Consider the following 17107-nt stretch of genomic DNA (forward strand, 5'->3'; position numbering starts at 1 on the left):
GCCAAATCCTCCGGGGCTTAAGTGGTAGCACTTGCACTTTTATCTCACTGTGCATAGTCACCATCTTTTGTTATTTATTGATTTATTTGCAGTATTACTTTGGCGCTACATTCATTTTATTTTATACCTATATTTGTGTTATGTGGAAGCACTGAATGTATGCTGCCATTGCCCTTTTTTACACTGTTTTATTGTGGTCTAGCACTGATTTTATTTATATTTACTAAGGGTGCATGCTTTGGCCAATCACATAATGCACCGCGCACATGCAGTGCATTATGGGCGCTTGAATTTCCTGCGAAGAAGCACATTTATTCATCATTCGACGAACGATCAAACGGCCGATGTTTGAGTCGAACTTAGCTTCTATTCAAACTTGAAGCTCATCCCTAATCACCAGAAACAGTAATCATTGGTCCCAAATCTCTAATGGTTTTTTTATGTATGTTTTGAGTTTTGCTAACACAATTTTTTGGAACGTTGGTAAAACATAAATTTTTGTTTCCACAGATCCTCCTCCTCCGTCGGTATGACTCCTCCATAAAAAACTTTACCAAGCCGACCATTATGCGACACCTGCATTTGAAGCTGTGGCAGAGATTCCACCACCGCACATCAGTGCAGGACCTTCAGCGCTCTTTGAGTGACATAAAGAGGTGCAATCCAAGAGCGCTGAAGAAGGCCGTGGCGAGAATCTCTGGTAAGTCAATATGTGGAATAAATATGCCAAAAGATGTGGATGTGTGGGGGTGGGGGGTGGGGGGTGTTCACAGCCTTTGGAACTTCCTTTATAATTTGTGATTAAATGATATCCTCTTTGTCTTCTTGTTCTAGACACAGCTGATGGGTGCCAAGCGGTGGTCTGCTTGGTAAAGAAGGGAAGGAAAAGGATGGCAATCCTGCGATATGTGGCCCCAGGGAGTGAGTCATTGGAGCGACTCTGAATTATTGATGGTAAGCAAAAGCATGTTAATTTTAGAGATGTTTATTTGAAATCACTTTGGGGGTATTGTGGAGCCTAAATAATGTTTTTATATTTTATTGGTTTTAAATTTGGCTGCTTTGGTTCAAAACACTTCTGTCTGAACAGTTTGGGATCAAAATGGTGACAGTCAGCTACTCTTGAGGGGAGGTGTACCCAGGGCCGCTGATAAAAGAAAAGGAATTGGCAGCACTCCAGGTTGAGTCAAAATCCAGATTTATTGACTGGACATCCAAATATGACAATCGTGACAAAGTAGACGAGTTTCACACACTGACTGTGTGCTTAATCATTACAAAGAAAAATGGATATAACATCTCAATATATACACACACAAAAATCCAATCCTCAATTAAAAAACAGGTGATACAAATAAGGGGTAAACCATTTTCCTAATTACCGAGGACACGGATAGACCCATAAAACATCTATGTGAAACCAGTGAAAAATCAAATGTGAATGCTGTGACACAATTGTGTATAAAAAAATATCTGATAAAATCTAAATATGTATAAACTATGTGTGAAAATTAAATGTATTGTGATTAAAGATATGGATAAAATTACCATTGTTTAATAATATGTGTCAATTATAAAATGAGAATAAAAGCGCAAAAAAATGCACAAAAAATATACAAAAATACAAGGAATAGTGAATATATATATTGATATCTGTACAATCCGATTATGTGAATATAAAACTATGAAATAGTTTGTTATTAAATTTTCAATTTTAAGAAATTTTTTTTTGTCAAATATATAAATCTATTCGCGCATATTAGTTGTATGGGTCAGAAGAAAATCGATCGTATAATATACACAGACCAAACGATATATGTACAATAAAAACAATTTTGAACAATATGGTTTTTAGAACAAAATAAACACATATGATCCTGTGTATATATACATCAACCGGTCACCCATAAAAACAATCACAATCATATCGGGGTGACCGGAGAGAGATATATAGTTCGAGGAGATCAAAGCTACATACATCAGATTATAACACTAGATACTGAACAAGATAGAGGATCCATACATGGTAAGATCTGATTGTAGAGAATTCATAATTGGAAGGATATATGGAGGGGTAGGGGATCCATACATGATAAGATCTGATTGTAGAGAATCCATAATTGGAAGGATATATGGAGGGATAAGGGATCCATACATGGTAAGATCTAATTGTAAAGAATCCATAATTGGAAGGATATATGGAGGGATAAGGGATCCATACATGGTAAGATCTAATTGTAGAGAATCCATAATTGGAAGGATATATGGAGGGATATAGGCCTGGGAGATGAACAACTACACAGAGTATATTTAATATTATGCAGGATGATGGCCAAACATTTAAGCTCATTATATAAATAGAATATAAAGTATATGTAATAATATAAACTCTGCAGTGTTGGCCATATCATGCTATAAACTCTTAGGGACGGACATCGAGATCTAGTCAGAGTTCAAAGGATCCGAGGGACAAAGCTAGATACACCAGACTACAACACTAGATATCGTGCAAGACAGGGGGTCCATACATGGTAAGATCCAACTGCGGAAAATCCGCACATAAAAGGACATAAATATGGGAGATAATTAACTATGCAAAGTATCGTTAATATTATGTAGGATGATGGCCCAACCTCTAAGCTCATTATATAAATAAAATGTAAAGTGAAAGTAATATAATATGAACTCTGCAGTGTTGGCCACGTCATGCTATGAACTCCCAGGAATGGACATCGAGATCCAGCCAAAATTCAAAGGATCCGAGGAACAAAGGATCAATTAATCAAAAGATCCAGAGATCCTGGCCCCCAACTGTGAAAAAACATGCGGCTATGTATATGGGCAATTCCTATTGTAATTGAATGTGGAAATGCAACAAGTTTGGAGGCAATTATGTATCTGGATTTGTTACCCGATGTCAACGTCCAATCCCAAGCAATGTGTGAAATAAATCACATAGTATATATTTATTGTTATATCGTATCAACACTATTAACAGATTGACATGGGAACTGTAACAACACTGGAGATGAATTCTCCAATGTGTTGCATTGGACGGACACTGGATATGGAGGATTCCAATCATAAATGGTTTAAATCCATTTTATTTGAAGGAGAAAAAAATACCCTTAATATTTGTGATTATCCATGTGAACCACCATTTTCTATATAACATACAGAACACACATACGCAGTCTGCGAATAGGGCCAGAAATGATATATAATATCATAACGATATATGTTTGCACAAGACCTAATGGATGTATTATCTACAAATAAGGAAATCATGGTTTGGCCCGACCCATTGTGCCGTATGTGTGCAGATCCAAATGAATCATGTCAATGATCGCCGACATCTCCCGATGTATGAACAAAAGAGATTATAATGGTGAATCATCAGTTTATTGTACATAGAGATACAAAACACTGACTTCCTAGATATAGGTCGCTATGGATCATTATCTTTTGGATATGCACACATGTGGCTGATGTTTGGAGATGTAATTTCATAGTTTTATATTCACATAATCGGATTGTACAGATATCAATATATATATTCACTATTCCTTGTATTTTTGTATATTTTTTGTGCATTTTTTTGCGCTTTTATTCTCATTTTATAATTGACACATATTATTAAACAATGGTAATTTTATCCATATCTTTAATCACAATACATTTAATTTTCATACATAGTTTATACATATTTAGATTTTATCAGATTTTTTGCATTTATATATTTTTTTATACACATTTGTGTCACAGCATTCACATTTGATTTTTCACTGGTTTCACATAGATGTTTTATGGGTCTATCCGTGTCCTCGGTAATTAGGAAAATGGTTTACCCCTTATTTGTATCACCTGTTTTTTAATTGAGGATTGGATTTTTGTGTGTGTATATATTGAGATGTTATATCCATTTTTCTTTGTAATGATTAAGCACACAGTCAGTGTGTGAAACGCGTCTACCTTGTCACGATTGTCATATTTGGATGTCCAGTCAATAAATCTGGATTTTGACTCAACCTGGAGTGCTGCCAATTCCTTTTCTTTTATCAAGTTTTCACGGAGGCGAGCCGGGGCATGCACCGGTGTGAGTCATCAGGCAATTACACCACCTTGAGCAGTGAGTCCTTGTCTGTTCAAGGGCCGCTGATAAGCCAGTACAACCAGCCCCGTTGTACTGAGGCCGAAGTCCTCAGCTCAGTAGGGGTAGGGGGGCCTGGAGAAATCTCAAAACAGTGCAAAAAAAAAAGCCTTTAGGGAATTGTTAACTGCATGGCAGCACCTTAGGTTGGGTGTTTTTTTCTATTTTATGGCCCCAATGTTGTGCTGTTGGGTGTGTGTGGGGACTATTTCTTCTATTTCGGGCGCATGTCATTTCCGCACCCGCTCTGTGTTCTTCTAGGCTGACTGAGGGCGGCTCAAGTCCCGGCCGCTTGCCTGCATTTTGCCTTTCCTGGTGGAGTGATCCATTTTCCTCTGCCCACGGCCGGCACTCAGCTCTGCTCTCCACTCAGCCTGCGAGAGACTGCAAGGGAAGCTGCCTATGAGTGTGACAGCTTAGCAGCTATCTACAACGTAGCAGAGGAGAGGAGGCAGCTGCTTTTTGAATTGTCCAGCAGTCAAGACAAGAAGAGGACGTGCCAGTGCTTTAAAACAGGTGTGTGCTTGGGGGGGGGTGACATTGGCATGGTGGGGGGGGGCACTGTCTGACTGCAGCACAAAAATAGCATGGGGGCATTGTCTCTGATTGCAGTACATACATGACATGAGGGGGGGGTGGCACTGTCTCTGACTGCAGCACATACATGGCATGAGGGAGGGGCACTGTCTCTGACTGCAGCACATACATCATATACTGTATGATGCATGGCATGGGGGGGCACCGTCTCTGACTGCAGCACATACATGGCACGGGGGGCACCGTCTCTGACTGCAGCACATACATGACATGAGGGGGCACTGTCTCTGACTGCAGCACATACATGGCATGAGGGGGCACTGTCTCTGACTGCAGCACATACATGGCATGAGGGGGCACTGTCTCTGACTGCAGCACATACATGGCATGGGGGGCACTGTCCCTGACTGCAGCACATACATGGCATTGGGGGGGCACTGTCCCTGACTGCAGCACATACATGGCATTTGGGGGGCACTGTCTCTGACTGCAGCACATACATGGCATGAGGGGGGCACTGTCTCTGACTGCAGCACATACATGGCATGGGGGGCATTGTCCCTGACTGCAGCACATACATGGCATTGGGGGGCACTGTCTCTGACTGCAGCACATACATGGCATGAGGGGGGCACTGTCTCTGACTGCAGCACATACATGGCATGGGGGGGCACTGTCCCTGACTGCAGCACATACATGGCATTGGGGGGGCACTGTCTCTGACTGCAGCACATACATGGCATGAGGGGGGCACTGTCTCTGACTGCAACACATACATGGCATGGGGGGGCACTGTCCCTGACTGCAGCACATACATGGCATTGGGGGGGCACTGTCTCTGACTGCAGCACATACATGGCATGAGGTCACTTGAAGACAAAGTTGCACTTTGTTTAAAGGCAATGCCTAGGGAGGGGCCGGTGGCGGGGCCGAGGTGGGACCAGGAATGGGGCTGGGGTGTGACCAGGAGCAGAGTTGGGGTGGGGCTTAAGGGGGCCCCATCATCTAGGCTGTACGGGGCCCCATGATTTCTATCAGTGGCCCTGGGTGTACCAGCAATGTTTTGGAATCACCATTTTTGCACTGTTCACTATTTGGACATTATATTTTTATCTATAATAAATATTGCTGCGCCAAGTGACAAAGTAAATATGTTTAAATAATTTATAATCAGAAAGCAACTCGGTGCTTATAAAATCAGATAACAGTGATAATCAGTGAAAATAGCAGTCCCAATAGTGAAAACTGAAAGTGAACAATAAATCAATCAATCTTCAGTTGTGATTTAAATAAAGTGCTGCATGCTTCACTCCAGTGCTCCCAGTGGCTAGTGCAAAATAAGCAGCTCACCTTAGGATTAGACTCTTGAGAGTCATGCAGGCTTTGGGATGTATACAGATGGATATACAAGGATAGCAGCCTGGTCTCCCTTCATCCACTACTTCCAGCAACCGCTCCACGTGGGCCAAGGACCCGGTGTGAGAAAAGGAAGAAAGGATCTAATGCTATCTGTTTGCAAAACCTTTATTCCTCTTGCTATACAGAAATCCACTTACATTCAACAGCACTTCAGCAGTGCGGGCTTAGCAGCATCAATACAGCTCCCTGTGTATCTCCAAGGATCGACGTACTCCTAGCAGGCTCCTCCCCCGTACACGTTATGTCAGAGACTTCGTCAGCGGGCCATAGTGGATGGACAGTGACCTCTTGTTAAACATGCCCAATAAATCTCATTGATGGCATTGCTCCTGTATGTACCGCCTGCCCTAAGTAAATGTCCAATGGACATTCCCTAATGCATTCCTAGCTTTGTCTTAAAAATTGTAGGGGCGCTGAGTATATTGCTACCATGTGGAGAAGCAGCTGGATATTTGTGTCCTAAAATTGTGTGTAACTTGTGCTGTTTTTATCTGTAGAGACCAGCGATGATGAGGAGGAGCAGCAGGAGGCTCATCCACCTCAGGACCACTGTAAGTACTTTGACTGTGAATGTGTTCTGTATCTTTGTTCTAAGTTGGAGGGCTGCATTTTTTATTGTATGTTTTCTCTTTTGTGGTTTATGTAGCTTCAGTGATGGGTGAGGAGGAGGAGGAGGGTGAGAAAGGAGGAGGAGATGGAGGAGGCGGTGGAGGAGGAGATATCTGAAGAGAGGGGCGAGGAGGGCACCTGCCCTCAAGGTAAATGTAAGTACCCTCCATGAGTTTGTGTCTTCTCTGGGTCCCTGTTTAAACTGGAAGGGCTGCAAAGTTTGTTTTTCTTGGTTTTGGTTGATGTAGCAGCAGACATCTATGATGTTGGGGAGGACAGGGGAAAAGGGGAGGCTGCCCCCCCTCCCAGCCCACTGTAACTACCTTTAATGGGTTGGCCTACTTTCCGTGTCCCTTTTCAAAATTGCTGTTATTAAATGATTGTATTTTGTCTTTATGTTTCTAGTATCTGCCATGTGGTCACCCCGTGGGGAGGAGAAGGCCATGGAGGAGAGGAGGCAGGCTCCCCCGAGGTATGACACTGTAAGTACATTCGATGGGAATCTCACATGTAATGTGTGTGCTAGGGGGATGTGTATATGTGCAAATGTAAGTTTGTGGAAGATTCAGTGTATTATAGCTAGATATGACAGGAAGGTTGAAGTGGAGTTTGACATGGAGAATTGTGAAAGTCAAGGATAGAGAATATCCTATCAGGGCCATCTAACAATGACCACTAATTGCAAGTTTATTTTGGGTAACACAGTCAGTGTGGAGAGGGTAGTGGTTAACTTTCCCGATTTGATTGTTCTTTATAAGCATCAAAAAAGGAGATGGTCAAAACACTTTGATGTTGTTGGTGCCTCAGCCATACCTTTTCAGAGAACCACCTTCAGCACAGAAGCATGGAGTACATATCTTTAAGGCTACATGGTAAAGGGAGGTGCTGCGCTAGAAACGAAGTGAGTATATATCAGTCCAATAAGACAATAGGTCCATCCATCCACCAGGGTCAGCTGTTTAGGCAAATAGGTGCTACCACCACCAGATCACCTCCAACCACACTGCCTCTTATCGTCCTGTTACTAATGCAAAGCATCCATATCCCACTATAGGCTCATCCAGAGTTCATATTCAGCACCCAGTAAGGCCAGATAATGGTCCAGGATCAGGCAGGCTCCCAGGAAAGAGTCACACAAATTCCCAGGCTCAGGATTCGTTCCCCAGGGAGGATTAACAAAAAGCCCCAAGACTAGAAAAACACTCAGAGTATTACGTATGAAATAAAGGGCAATATTTATTTTAAAGCTGTTCAACTCACATAAACATGCAGAGCAGGGTCAGTGTGTGTGTACAGTCTGGGTTCCAACCGACAAAATGGCCGCTGCATCCTCGGCGCAATGACGTCACACCTTCCAGTCCCACCCAACGCCTTGTTTCATCAGCAAATAACTCATCAGGGCCCCTGAAGCAGAACGCTTGCAGAGTAGCAATCAGCTTCAGCACTGAAAACACACATATATATATATATATATATATATAGATAGATGTACAATTGGCTTACCAGTAGACAATCTCCAAATAGACAAGCTCCCAGTAGACAAACTCTCAGATCAGCTGGGATAATTGACGATTTATTTTGAATCAGCTGTGAATGCTGTCACTTGCCGAACACTTCCGCTTCACAGGCATGTCCAATCATCTTAGCTGCATGTACTTATCACAAATTTTACCAATTTAACAATCTGTAGACACAACCCCCCCCCCCCCCCCCCCCCCAACACAACTGATGTGATGATGGTTGGACCAGAACCCATGACATATCAGTCAGTGTCTATGTGCAGATACCACTACACCACAGTGCTAAGTGCAATCCATACCTGTAAGTTTCAAATTAAACTCCTAATTGTAAAAGCCGCGATCGCCAATAATGCCGCTCTAATCGGAATTCACTATTGAATTTAACGATTACAAATTTGCCTGGGCATTATTTTAACTAATTTAACACGGCGAGAAAAAATAGAACTGGAGCAGTGCAATTCTTTCAGCTTAGTGAATTACTCCCCCCCCCCCCCCCCGTGTCTGACAGTCCTCCGCAATATCGCAGTCCTGCTATATGGCGCTGATCACCGCCATCACTAGAAAAAATATATATCCCATAGTTTGTAGATGATATAACTTTTACACAAACCAATTAATATACACTTAATTTTACCAAAAATATGTAGCAGAATACAAATTGTAATAAATTGATGAAGAAATTTTGATTTTTTACATTTCTTTTTATTGGATGTTTTATGTAAGAAAGTAAAAAATATTCTTTTTGTTTTTTTCAAAATTGTCTTTTTTTGTTTATAGCGCAAAAAATAAAAACCGCAGAGGTGATCAAATACCACCAAAAGAAAGCTCTATTTGTGGGGAAAAGGACATCAATTTTATTTGGGTACAGTGTCGCACGACCGCACAATTGTCCGTTATAGTAATGCAGTGCCGAATCACAAAAAATGGCCTGGTCATGAAGGGGGGTAAATCTTCCAGGAGCATAAGTGGTTAACTAATGCCTGGAAAATTTGGTCATGTAAAAATTTATCAGGACGCCTGAACCCTCCTAGGACAGCCTAGGATGAATGTGTTCCCCGTTCCCACAGAAAGATTGGTCTCTTGGACAATGTCACGTCAGGTTATGTGTCGGTTATCCAGGATCAGGTGTTCCACATGCTGAATGATCACAGGAATCACTGCTGGGGGCTGGGAACCGCCACGGCCGGGATCCTCACTGACCGACGTTTACACCAATCAAATCTCTTCCTGCAGCTGAGCGTCTCATCACTGTACTGTGCTTGAAGTCTTCTGTAGATATCTGCGGGTTTTACACCTTCCTTCACAAGAACCTCCATCACCACACGCTGTTCCACGCACGCACTAACACTGTTATCTGCCATCCTGAATAACTCTCCCTGGACTGCCCGCCACATGTGCCCCACCCATCAGTAATAGGACACACTTACCACTTACTACTGCATGTAGGACTGCCATGCTACCACCCCTTTCTATACCTGTAAAATGAAAAGTCCTGGTTTGACTTGAATGTCCCTCATAGCGCAATACCGCATTATGGCCACTAGATGGAGCCAAGGAAATCAGTGTATGAAATAAAATACTGTACATCCAATATTCATCATGGCTAGGAGCATGCCGGTCACATTCATTCAACTAAACAGACCTCGAAGTGTGAAATCTTACACCACAAAATGTACTCAGCCAATGAAAGGTAATGACTCCATTTTTATTTTTATCCTGCTATCAATGGCCAACACGGGACAACACTTCATACATGTCTTTGGTGATCTCTGATCTTCTTATGAAGTGTTTCTTACATTATGAAGATCAGCCATGGAGTATATCTGAGGTGTATATCAGGGTGTGCTTCTTCCCCACATGAGAGCTGTGATGTCCAGCAACATTCATGTAGAAGTAATTTTCCGCATTCAGGCACTGAGTACAGGAAGACAGGACTTCAGTGAGGAACAATTCCCTCACTCAGGACAGGAATGTGGCTTCTCTGCTGTGTGACATCTCTGATGTCTGTAAAGATTGGACTTATCTGAAAAACATTTCCCGCACTCAGGACAGGAATATGGCTTCTCTCTCGTGTGAGATCTCTGATGTCTGTTAAGACTGGACTTCTGTGGAAAACATTTCCCACACTCAGGACAGGAGTAGGGCTTCTCACCTGTGTGAGATCTCTGATGTGTGTAAAGACTCGACTTCTGTGAAAAACATTTCCCACACTCGGGGCAGGAATACGGCTTCTCCCCTGTGTGAGATCTCTGATGTTTGTAAAGAACAGACTTCTGTGAAAAACATTTCCCACAATCAGGACAGGTATACGGCTTCTCCCCCGTGTGAGATCTCTGATGTGTGTAAAGATCAGACTTCTGTGAAAAACATTTCCCGCACTCAGGACAGGAATTCAGCTTTTCCCCTGTGTGAAACATCTGATGACTGTAAAGCCTGGACTTCTCTGAAAAACACTTCCCACACTCAGGACAGGAATATGGCTTCTCTCCTCTGTGAAACCTCTGATGTCTGTGAAGATTGGACTTCAATGAAAAACATTTCCTGCACTCTGAACAAGAATACGGCTTCTCACCTGTGTGAGATCTTTTATGGACATTAAGTTCACATTTAAAATGGAAACACTTCCCACACTCAGGACAGGAATACGGCTTCTCGCCTGTGTGAGATTTCTGATGTGTGTAAAGATTGGCTTTTTGTGAAAAACATTTCCCGCATTCAGAACAGGAATATGGTTTTTCTTTTGTGTGAGATTGTTTATGTTTTACAAGTTCTGATTTTTCTAAAAAACACTTTTCGCACTCGGTACAGGAAAACCTCTTATCTGTTAGAAGGACGGCATCATCCCTCAGAGTCTGAGGTTCCTCAGGATAAGAGGAATACGATGGTCCGGCACTGTCCCTCACAGTCTGAGGTTCCTCAGGATAAGAGGAATACGATGGTCCGGCACTGTCCCTCACAGTCTGAGGTTCCTCAGGATAAGAGGAATACGATGGTCCGGCACTGTCCCTCACAGTCTGAGGTTCCTCAGGATAAGAGGAATATGATGGTCCGGCACTGTCGCTCACAGTCTGAGGTTCCTCAGGATAAGAGGAATACGATGGTCCGGCACCGTCCCTTACAGTCTGAGGTTCCTCAGGATAAGAGGAATACGATGGTCCATCGACACTGTGTGGTGCCGGATGGACATTTGAGGTAGTCGGGTTTTCTCCTGGACTATACTGTGTGATGTCCTCATCTTCTACTTTACAGTCTGAAGACAAAGTGAGACAATCCTCTGAGGTTTTCCTCATCTCCCGTCCATGTACTAAAATAGAGATAAAAAGATTATTACTAGACATCAGCAGATTGGTTCCCCTAAACCAGGACTCCGCCCACATCAGGCAGCTTTGTCTCTGAGGATCTTACAATTCCCCCTCAATATAACTAGTAAATGGGTCCTCTGATCTCCTACCAGTTAATTTCTTTATTCAAGGACCTTAGTGAGAGAGTGAGGAAAGAACGAGAACTGTCTTTTATAGGAGTGACAGTGATGAGGGGACGAGTGTCCCCACCCCCTCTGTCACTCACTGCCATCTTCCCAACACAAGAAGTCCCGCACTTCCTTATTTAGTCCATGATGTAGTCAGGAATAACAGCGGGGCTGAGCCCCACCAGAGGTCAGAGAGTGAGAATGGGGGGAGAACAACCAAGATGAAGACCGGACTGATCCTTAAAGAGGTTGTAAACCCCCCAAAATGTTTTTTTTTTCTTTTTGCAACCTGCAAGACAAACACATAATGAGCTAGTATGCATCGCATACTAGCTCATTATGAAATACTTACCTCAGAACAAGCCCCCGCCATGCTGCCCGCTTACCTGTATGACGACATGTCAAGTCGCCTGTCTTCCAGGATCGCAGCATCCAGCCATCTGATTGGCCGGAGCCGCGGTGACGTCACTCCCGTGCACGTGCGCGGGAGCTGACGGTCACCGCACGGAGCTCTGAAGGAACGGCACGAGCGGCCGTTCCTTCAGAGCGCATGCACCAGTGACGTCACTGGCTGCATGTAGGGTAAATATCTCCTAAACGGTACATGTTTAGGAGATATTTACAGTACCTATAGGTAAGCCTTATCATAGGCTTACCTATAGGTACAAGTTACAGAGGAGGGTTTCCTTCCTCTTGAAGACAGTCATCATTCGGTTTTTGACTCCTCCCTCATTATCACTTTCTGTTTAAGGTTCCAAAGTTTGAGGATGTTATCACATTATTATCAACATGTAAAAGTCTGTCCTCCAATCAAATCATCAGATATAAAATGTCCAACTGGTAGAAAATAGGAGCAAAAGAAGTAAGGCCTATGCAATGTACAACTTATTATACAGTATAAGATACAACAGTTATATCTGTACAGTATTAGAACCATGTAATGTACAACACACAGTATATAATGTAGGAGTCAGGACTAGGAATGGGTCAAACACCCCTGTTTAGTTCACAGCAGAACTCCTGAACAGGGGAAATTTTCTAACCCGAACTGAAAACCCCACTGAAGTCCATGGGAGCCAAACAAAGCACCTTGTCCCCATGTTGATAGAAACAAGGGCCTCTTTCCAACAACCCTGGGCTGTGGTTGTCAGGGTCTGCAGGCGGGGGGCTTATCGGAATTTGGATGCCCCCTTTAACAAGGGGGCCCCCAGATCCTGGCCCCCCTATGTAAATAGGTATCAGGTACATAGTACCCCTACCCATTCACCATAATAGTCTCAAAAAAAGTAATAAACACAAGAGACAGTTTTTGACCCATTCTTTATTAAAAATCAAAAAAATAAATAGTTTCCCTCGATGTAAATCCATCGTCAATCATGATGCTCGCTGGACCCGAAAATTCAAAAACGTTCTTGCTTCCTGGGAGGCCTCCCGTCATCTGCCTGCTTTGACATTCCTTTTAAAGGCAAGAGGGGGGGTCATATGGCTTCATCACCCAGTGGCACCGCCCCCTTCTGAGGTCACATGGCCAGCATACACCAGTTAGTTACATCAGGTGGTAGAGCCTCCAAGTGACGATAAGCCCCCACCTGCAGACCCTGACAACCACAGCCTAGGGTTGTTGGGAAGAGACCCATAATCAGTGGAAGCCTAAATGTTTACATGTGGGACCTCTGCAACTTGTCACACCGCTGCCTCCCATCTCCTGAGACTGCACTCAGTGACTTGGGTCTGAGACTATACAGACATATCCCTCCACCCGGCACAGCCAACAGACAACAGAAGAAGTAACCCTGGGAGAATTGTTCTGTCAGAGATCTTACTAGACCCGGGCATGGGGCAAAAGACCCGAAGAACATACCCCAGGTGCCTAGGTCTAGTAACGTCTATGGTGAAAATGAACATTTTGCTGCCAGCTGAACCCCAGAATCTCCATAAATCCAGTCTAGATACATAAATTGTGTCTGCAGCACAGAGAAGGAAGATTATCCGAGAGAAATACAGGAATACAGGACGGGGAACACAGCTCAGGAAAGTGACCAGGGGATTACAGACTGATATCACCCAGTCCCCGCCTTACTCTGGACCAATCAGTGATCAGTATGGGTGGAGGAATGTATTTAGTGTTAATGACCCACCTGTGCTGATCTCTGTAGGAGTGTCCTCCTCTATAAATGTCCCCGTTATTCCATCCTCCTCCATAGACTGCTGATCATCCCTCACATACCTCTCTTCTTCTTCTGCTTTAACCTCAACTTTTATATCTATCAGATCTTCACCCTAAACCAAGAAAATTATACAAAAGATCATTTATGAAAAGGGTTAATCTTGTGATATCAGATATTGTAAAAAAAAAAAAAAAATCCACTCACTGCCTCCATGAGTCCATGTCCTAGACACATCCCTTGTCTGTTACTGGATAATGTCCCAGAATTCCCAGCACCGCTCACCTCTCCTGTCAGCAGCTCCATCATCTTCTTGGTGACTTCTAGAATCTTCTGCATGTTGTGTCTCTCAGGTTTTAGGGAGTCACATGGAGGCACTGTGATGGTCATATGATCACCTGACTTCAGAAGAAATCTCTGTATTGAGGAACCAATAGGAATATCATGTTAGAATCCCAGAATCCTCCTCACCTCTCCGGTCAGGTCTGTGTTTTATTAATAGAGATAAGAGTGATGTCATGTGACCTCCCAGAATCCTCCTCACCTCTCCGGTCAGCAGGTAGATGATCTCCAGGGTGAGGTTTAGTATCTTCTCAGTCATGTGACTCCGGTCCTCCTCCATCCTCATTGGTGTCGTCATTTGATCTATACAGGTCTCCTTGTAGATGGATAACTTTGGGAAATGAAAGTAAGAATTATTTGGATGGTAATGGTCACACAATAATAGGATGTGGATGTGTGGAAATGTGGGGGGGGGGGGGTAATAGGAGGATTGCTGTACATTTAACCACCTCAATACTGAGCTTTCAGCACTCTCAGTGTACTTAGTCATGCAACACTCTTCCCAAATGTAATTTGTATCGGGTTTTTTTTTTTGTTAAAAAAAAAAAACACATTTTTGTCTGTTATAAAATGTTGCAAATAAATAATCTTCTTCATAAATTGAGGGGAAAACTGTATTCTGCTCCACTTCTTAGGTAAAAATAACCCAAATCCATTTATATTTAGTCTGTAGGAAAATTAGAGTCATCAAACTATGGGATATACAGTGCTCAGCATAAATGAGTACACCCTTTTTGAATCAATATCTCAATGAACACAAGAACAATTTCCAACATTGTGATAAAACTGCGTTCTATAGAACATTTGTTTGGCTCATTACATGAAAGTAATAATAGAACTTAGATTACACAATATATTTAGTTTTGCTCAAATTAGTTGATGCAAAAATGAACACACCCCACAACAAAAACTCCTCCATCTAGTATTTTGTATGACCTCCATGATTTGTAAAGACAGCACCAAGTCTTCTAGGCATGGAATGAATGGCCACATATTGCAACATCAATCTTTTTCCATTCTTCAAGAACGACCTCTCTTAGAGCCTGGATGCTGGATGGAGAGTGATGTTCGTCTCTCTTGAATTCCCCATAGGTGTTCCCCGATTGGGTTCAGATCAGGAGACCTACTTGGCCACTGAATCACTTTCTCCCGGTTCTTCTTCAGAAATGCAACAGTGGCCTTAGATGTGTGTTTTGGATCATTGTCGTGTTGGAAAAGTGTGTGACAACCAAGGGCACGGAGTGATGGTAGCATCTTCTCTTTCAATATAGAGCAGTACATCTATGAATTCATGTTCGTGACACTATTAACCACTTTAATACAGGGCACTTCCCTCCCTTCCCGCCCAGGCCAATTTTCCCCTTTTAGCGCTGTTGCATTTTGAATGACAATTGCGCGGTCATGCAACACTGTACTTACACCAAATTTATATCATTTTCCCCCCACAAATAGAGCTTTCTTTTGGTGGTATTTGATCACCTGTGCGATTTTTACTTTTTGCTAAACAAATAAAAAAGACAGAAAAGTTTGAAAAAAAAAAAAGTTTTTTTGTTTATGTTATACAATTTTGTAAATAAATAAGTTTTTTCCTGCACTGATGAGCACTGATGAGACTGCACTGACAGGCACTGATGAGGAGGCACTGATGGTGTGGCACTGATAGGCGGCACTGATAGGCGGCACTGATAGGCACTGATATGTGGCACTGATAGGTAGCACTGATATGCAGCATTGGTGGGCACTGATAGGCGACACTGCTGGGCACTGATAGGCGGCATTGATGGGCACTGATAGGCGGCACTGACGGGCACTGATAGGCGGCACTGACGGGCACTAATGGGCACTGATAGGCAGCACTGGTGGGCACTGATGGGCGGCACTGACGGGCGGCACTGATGGGCACTGATAGGCGGCACTGGTGGGCAATAATGGGCACTGGTGGGCGACACTAAAGGATGGCAATGATGGGCACTTGTGGGCAGCACTGATAGGGAGGACACTGGTGGGCATCACTGATGGGGAGGGCAATGGGGGGCTCCCTGAGCCCTGATCGCCATCCCTGGTGGCCATAGTGGGCATCCCTGGGGTCATAGTGGGCATCCCTGGGGTCATAGTGGGCATCCCTGGGGTCATAGTGGGCATCCCTGGTGGATCTAGTGGCATCCCCCCCCCCCCGAGGGTCTGCACTGGTAATCAATGATCTGATTACCAGTGCCGACCCCCCCCCTGTCAGGGGAGCCGCCGATCGGCGCTCCTTTACTCGTGCCTGTCAGGCACGAACTAAGGAAAGCCGATCAACGGCTGTTCCTGTTTTACTATGTGACCAGCCGTGATTGGACACGGCTGATCACATGGTAAAGAGCCTCCATCAGAGATCGGAGATACCGAGATCGGAGATGCAGACTGACACCTCGCATCACCGATCGCCGCTCTGCGCGCCCCCGGGGGGCGCCCAGAGCGGTGTTATCCTGCCGCCGTCATATGACGTCCGGTCAGGATAACTCAACCACATTCCCGCCGTCAATTTGTAATAGGGCGGGCGGGAAGTGGTTAATGAAATGCAGCTCCCCGACACCAGCAGCACTCATGCAGCCTCACAGAAGGACACGGCCACCACCATGTTTCACTCTAGACACCATGCATTTTTCTTTGTACTCCTCACTTTTGGAATGCCATACAGTTTTGAAGCCATCAGTTCCAAAAACATTTATCTTGGTCTCATCACTCCAGAGTACACAGTCCCGGTAGTCTTCTTATTTTTCACCCTGGAAATTTTTAAGGTGGGCTAAAGCCCATGCTTCCTTCATGGCCGACACCCATTCATGCCATTCCTCTGCAGAGTACGCCGTATTGTGTCATGGGAAACAATCACCCCAGTTTGGTTTCTACTTCTTTA

General features: G+C 43.8%; 3 protein-coding genes across 3 annotated transcripts in view; 1 reads left to right on the forward strand and 2 right to left on the reverse strand.

Annotated features, from left to right (window-relative positions):
- Window positions 1–17107, reverse strand: part of LOC309550245 (uncharacterized protein) — a gene marked incomplete at its 3' end in the record, with an annotated part of 2091994 nt that overhangs the window by 1640968 nt on the left and 433919 nt on the right.
- Window positions 1–17107, forward strand: part of LOC309548867 (uncharacterized protein) — a gene marked incomplete at both ends in the record, with an annotated part of 400016 nt that overhangs the window by 287632 nt on the left and 95277 nt on the right.
- Window positions 7764–14538, reverse strand: LOC309548871 (uncharacterized protein; the record flags this gene model as incomplete). The annotated part of the gene is made up of 5 exons (XM_082248802.1): window positions 14414–14538; window positions 14077–14286; window positions 13843–13984; window positions 11402–11539; window positions 7764–7906 (listed from the first exon to the last, which is right to left on the reverse strand). Exons 1-5 carry the CDS (start codon window positions 14507–14509, stop codon window positions 7764–7766), a joined length of 729 nt encoding a protein of 242 aa, XP_082104928.1. The 5' UTR covers window positions 14510–14538.

This window comes from Pelophylax lessonae (assembly GCF_965119305.1).
Source record: "Pelophylax lessonae genome assembly, chromosome: 3".
NCBI lineage: Eukaryota > Metazoa > Chordata > Amphibia > Anura > Ranidae > Pelophylax > Pelophylax lessonae.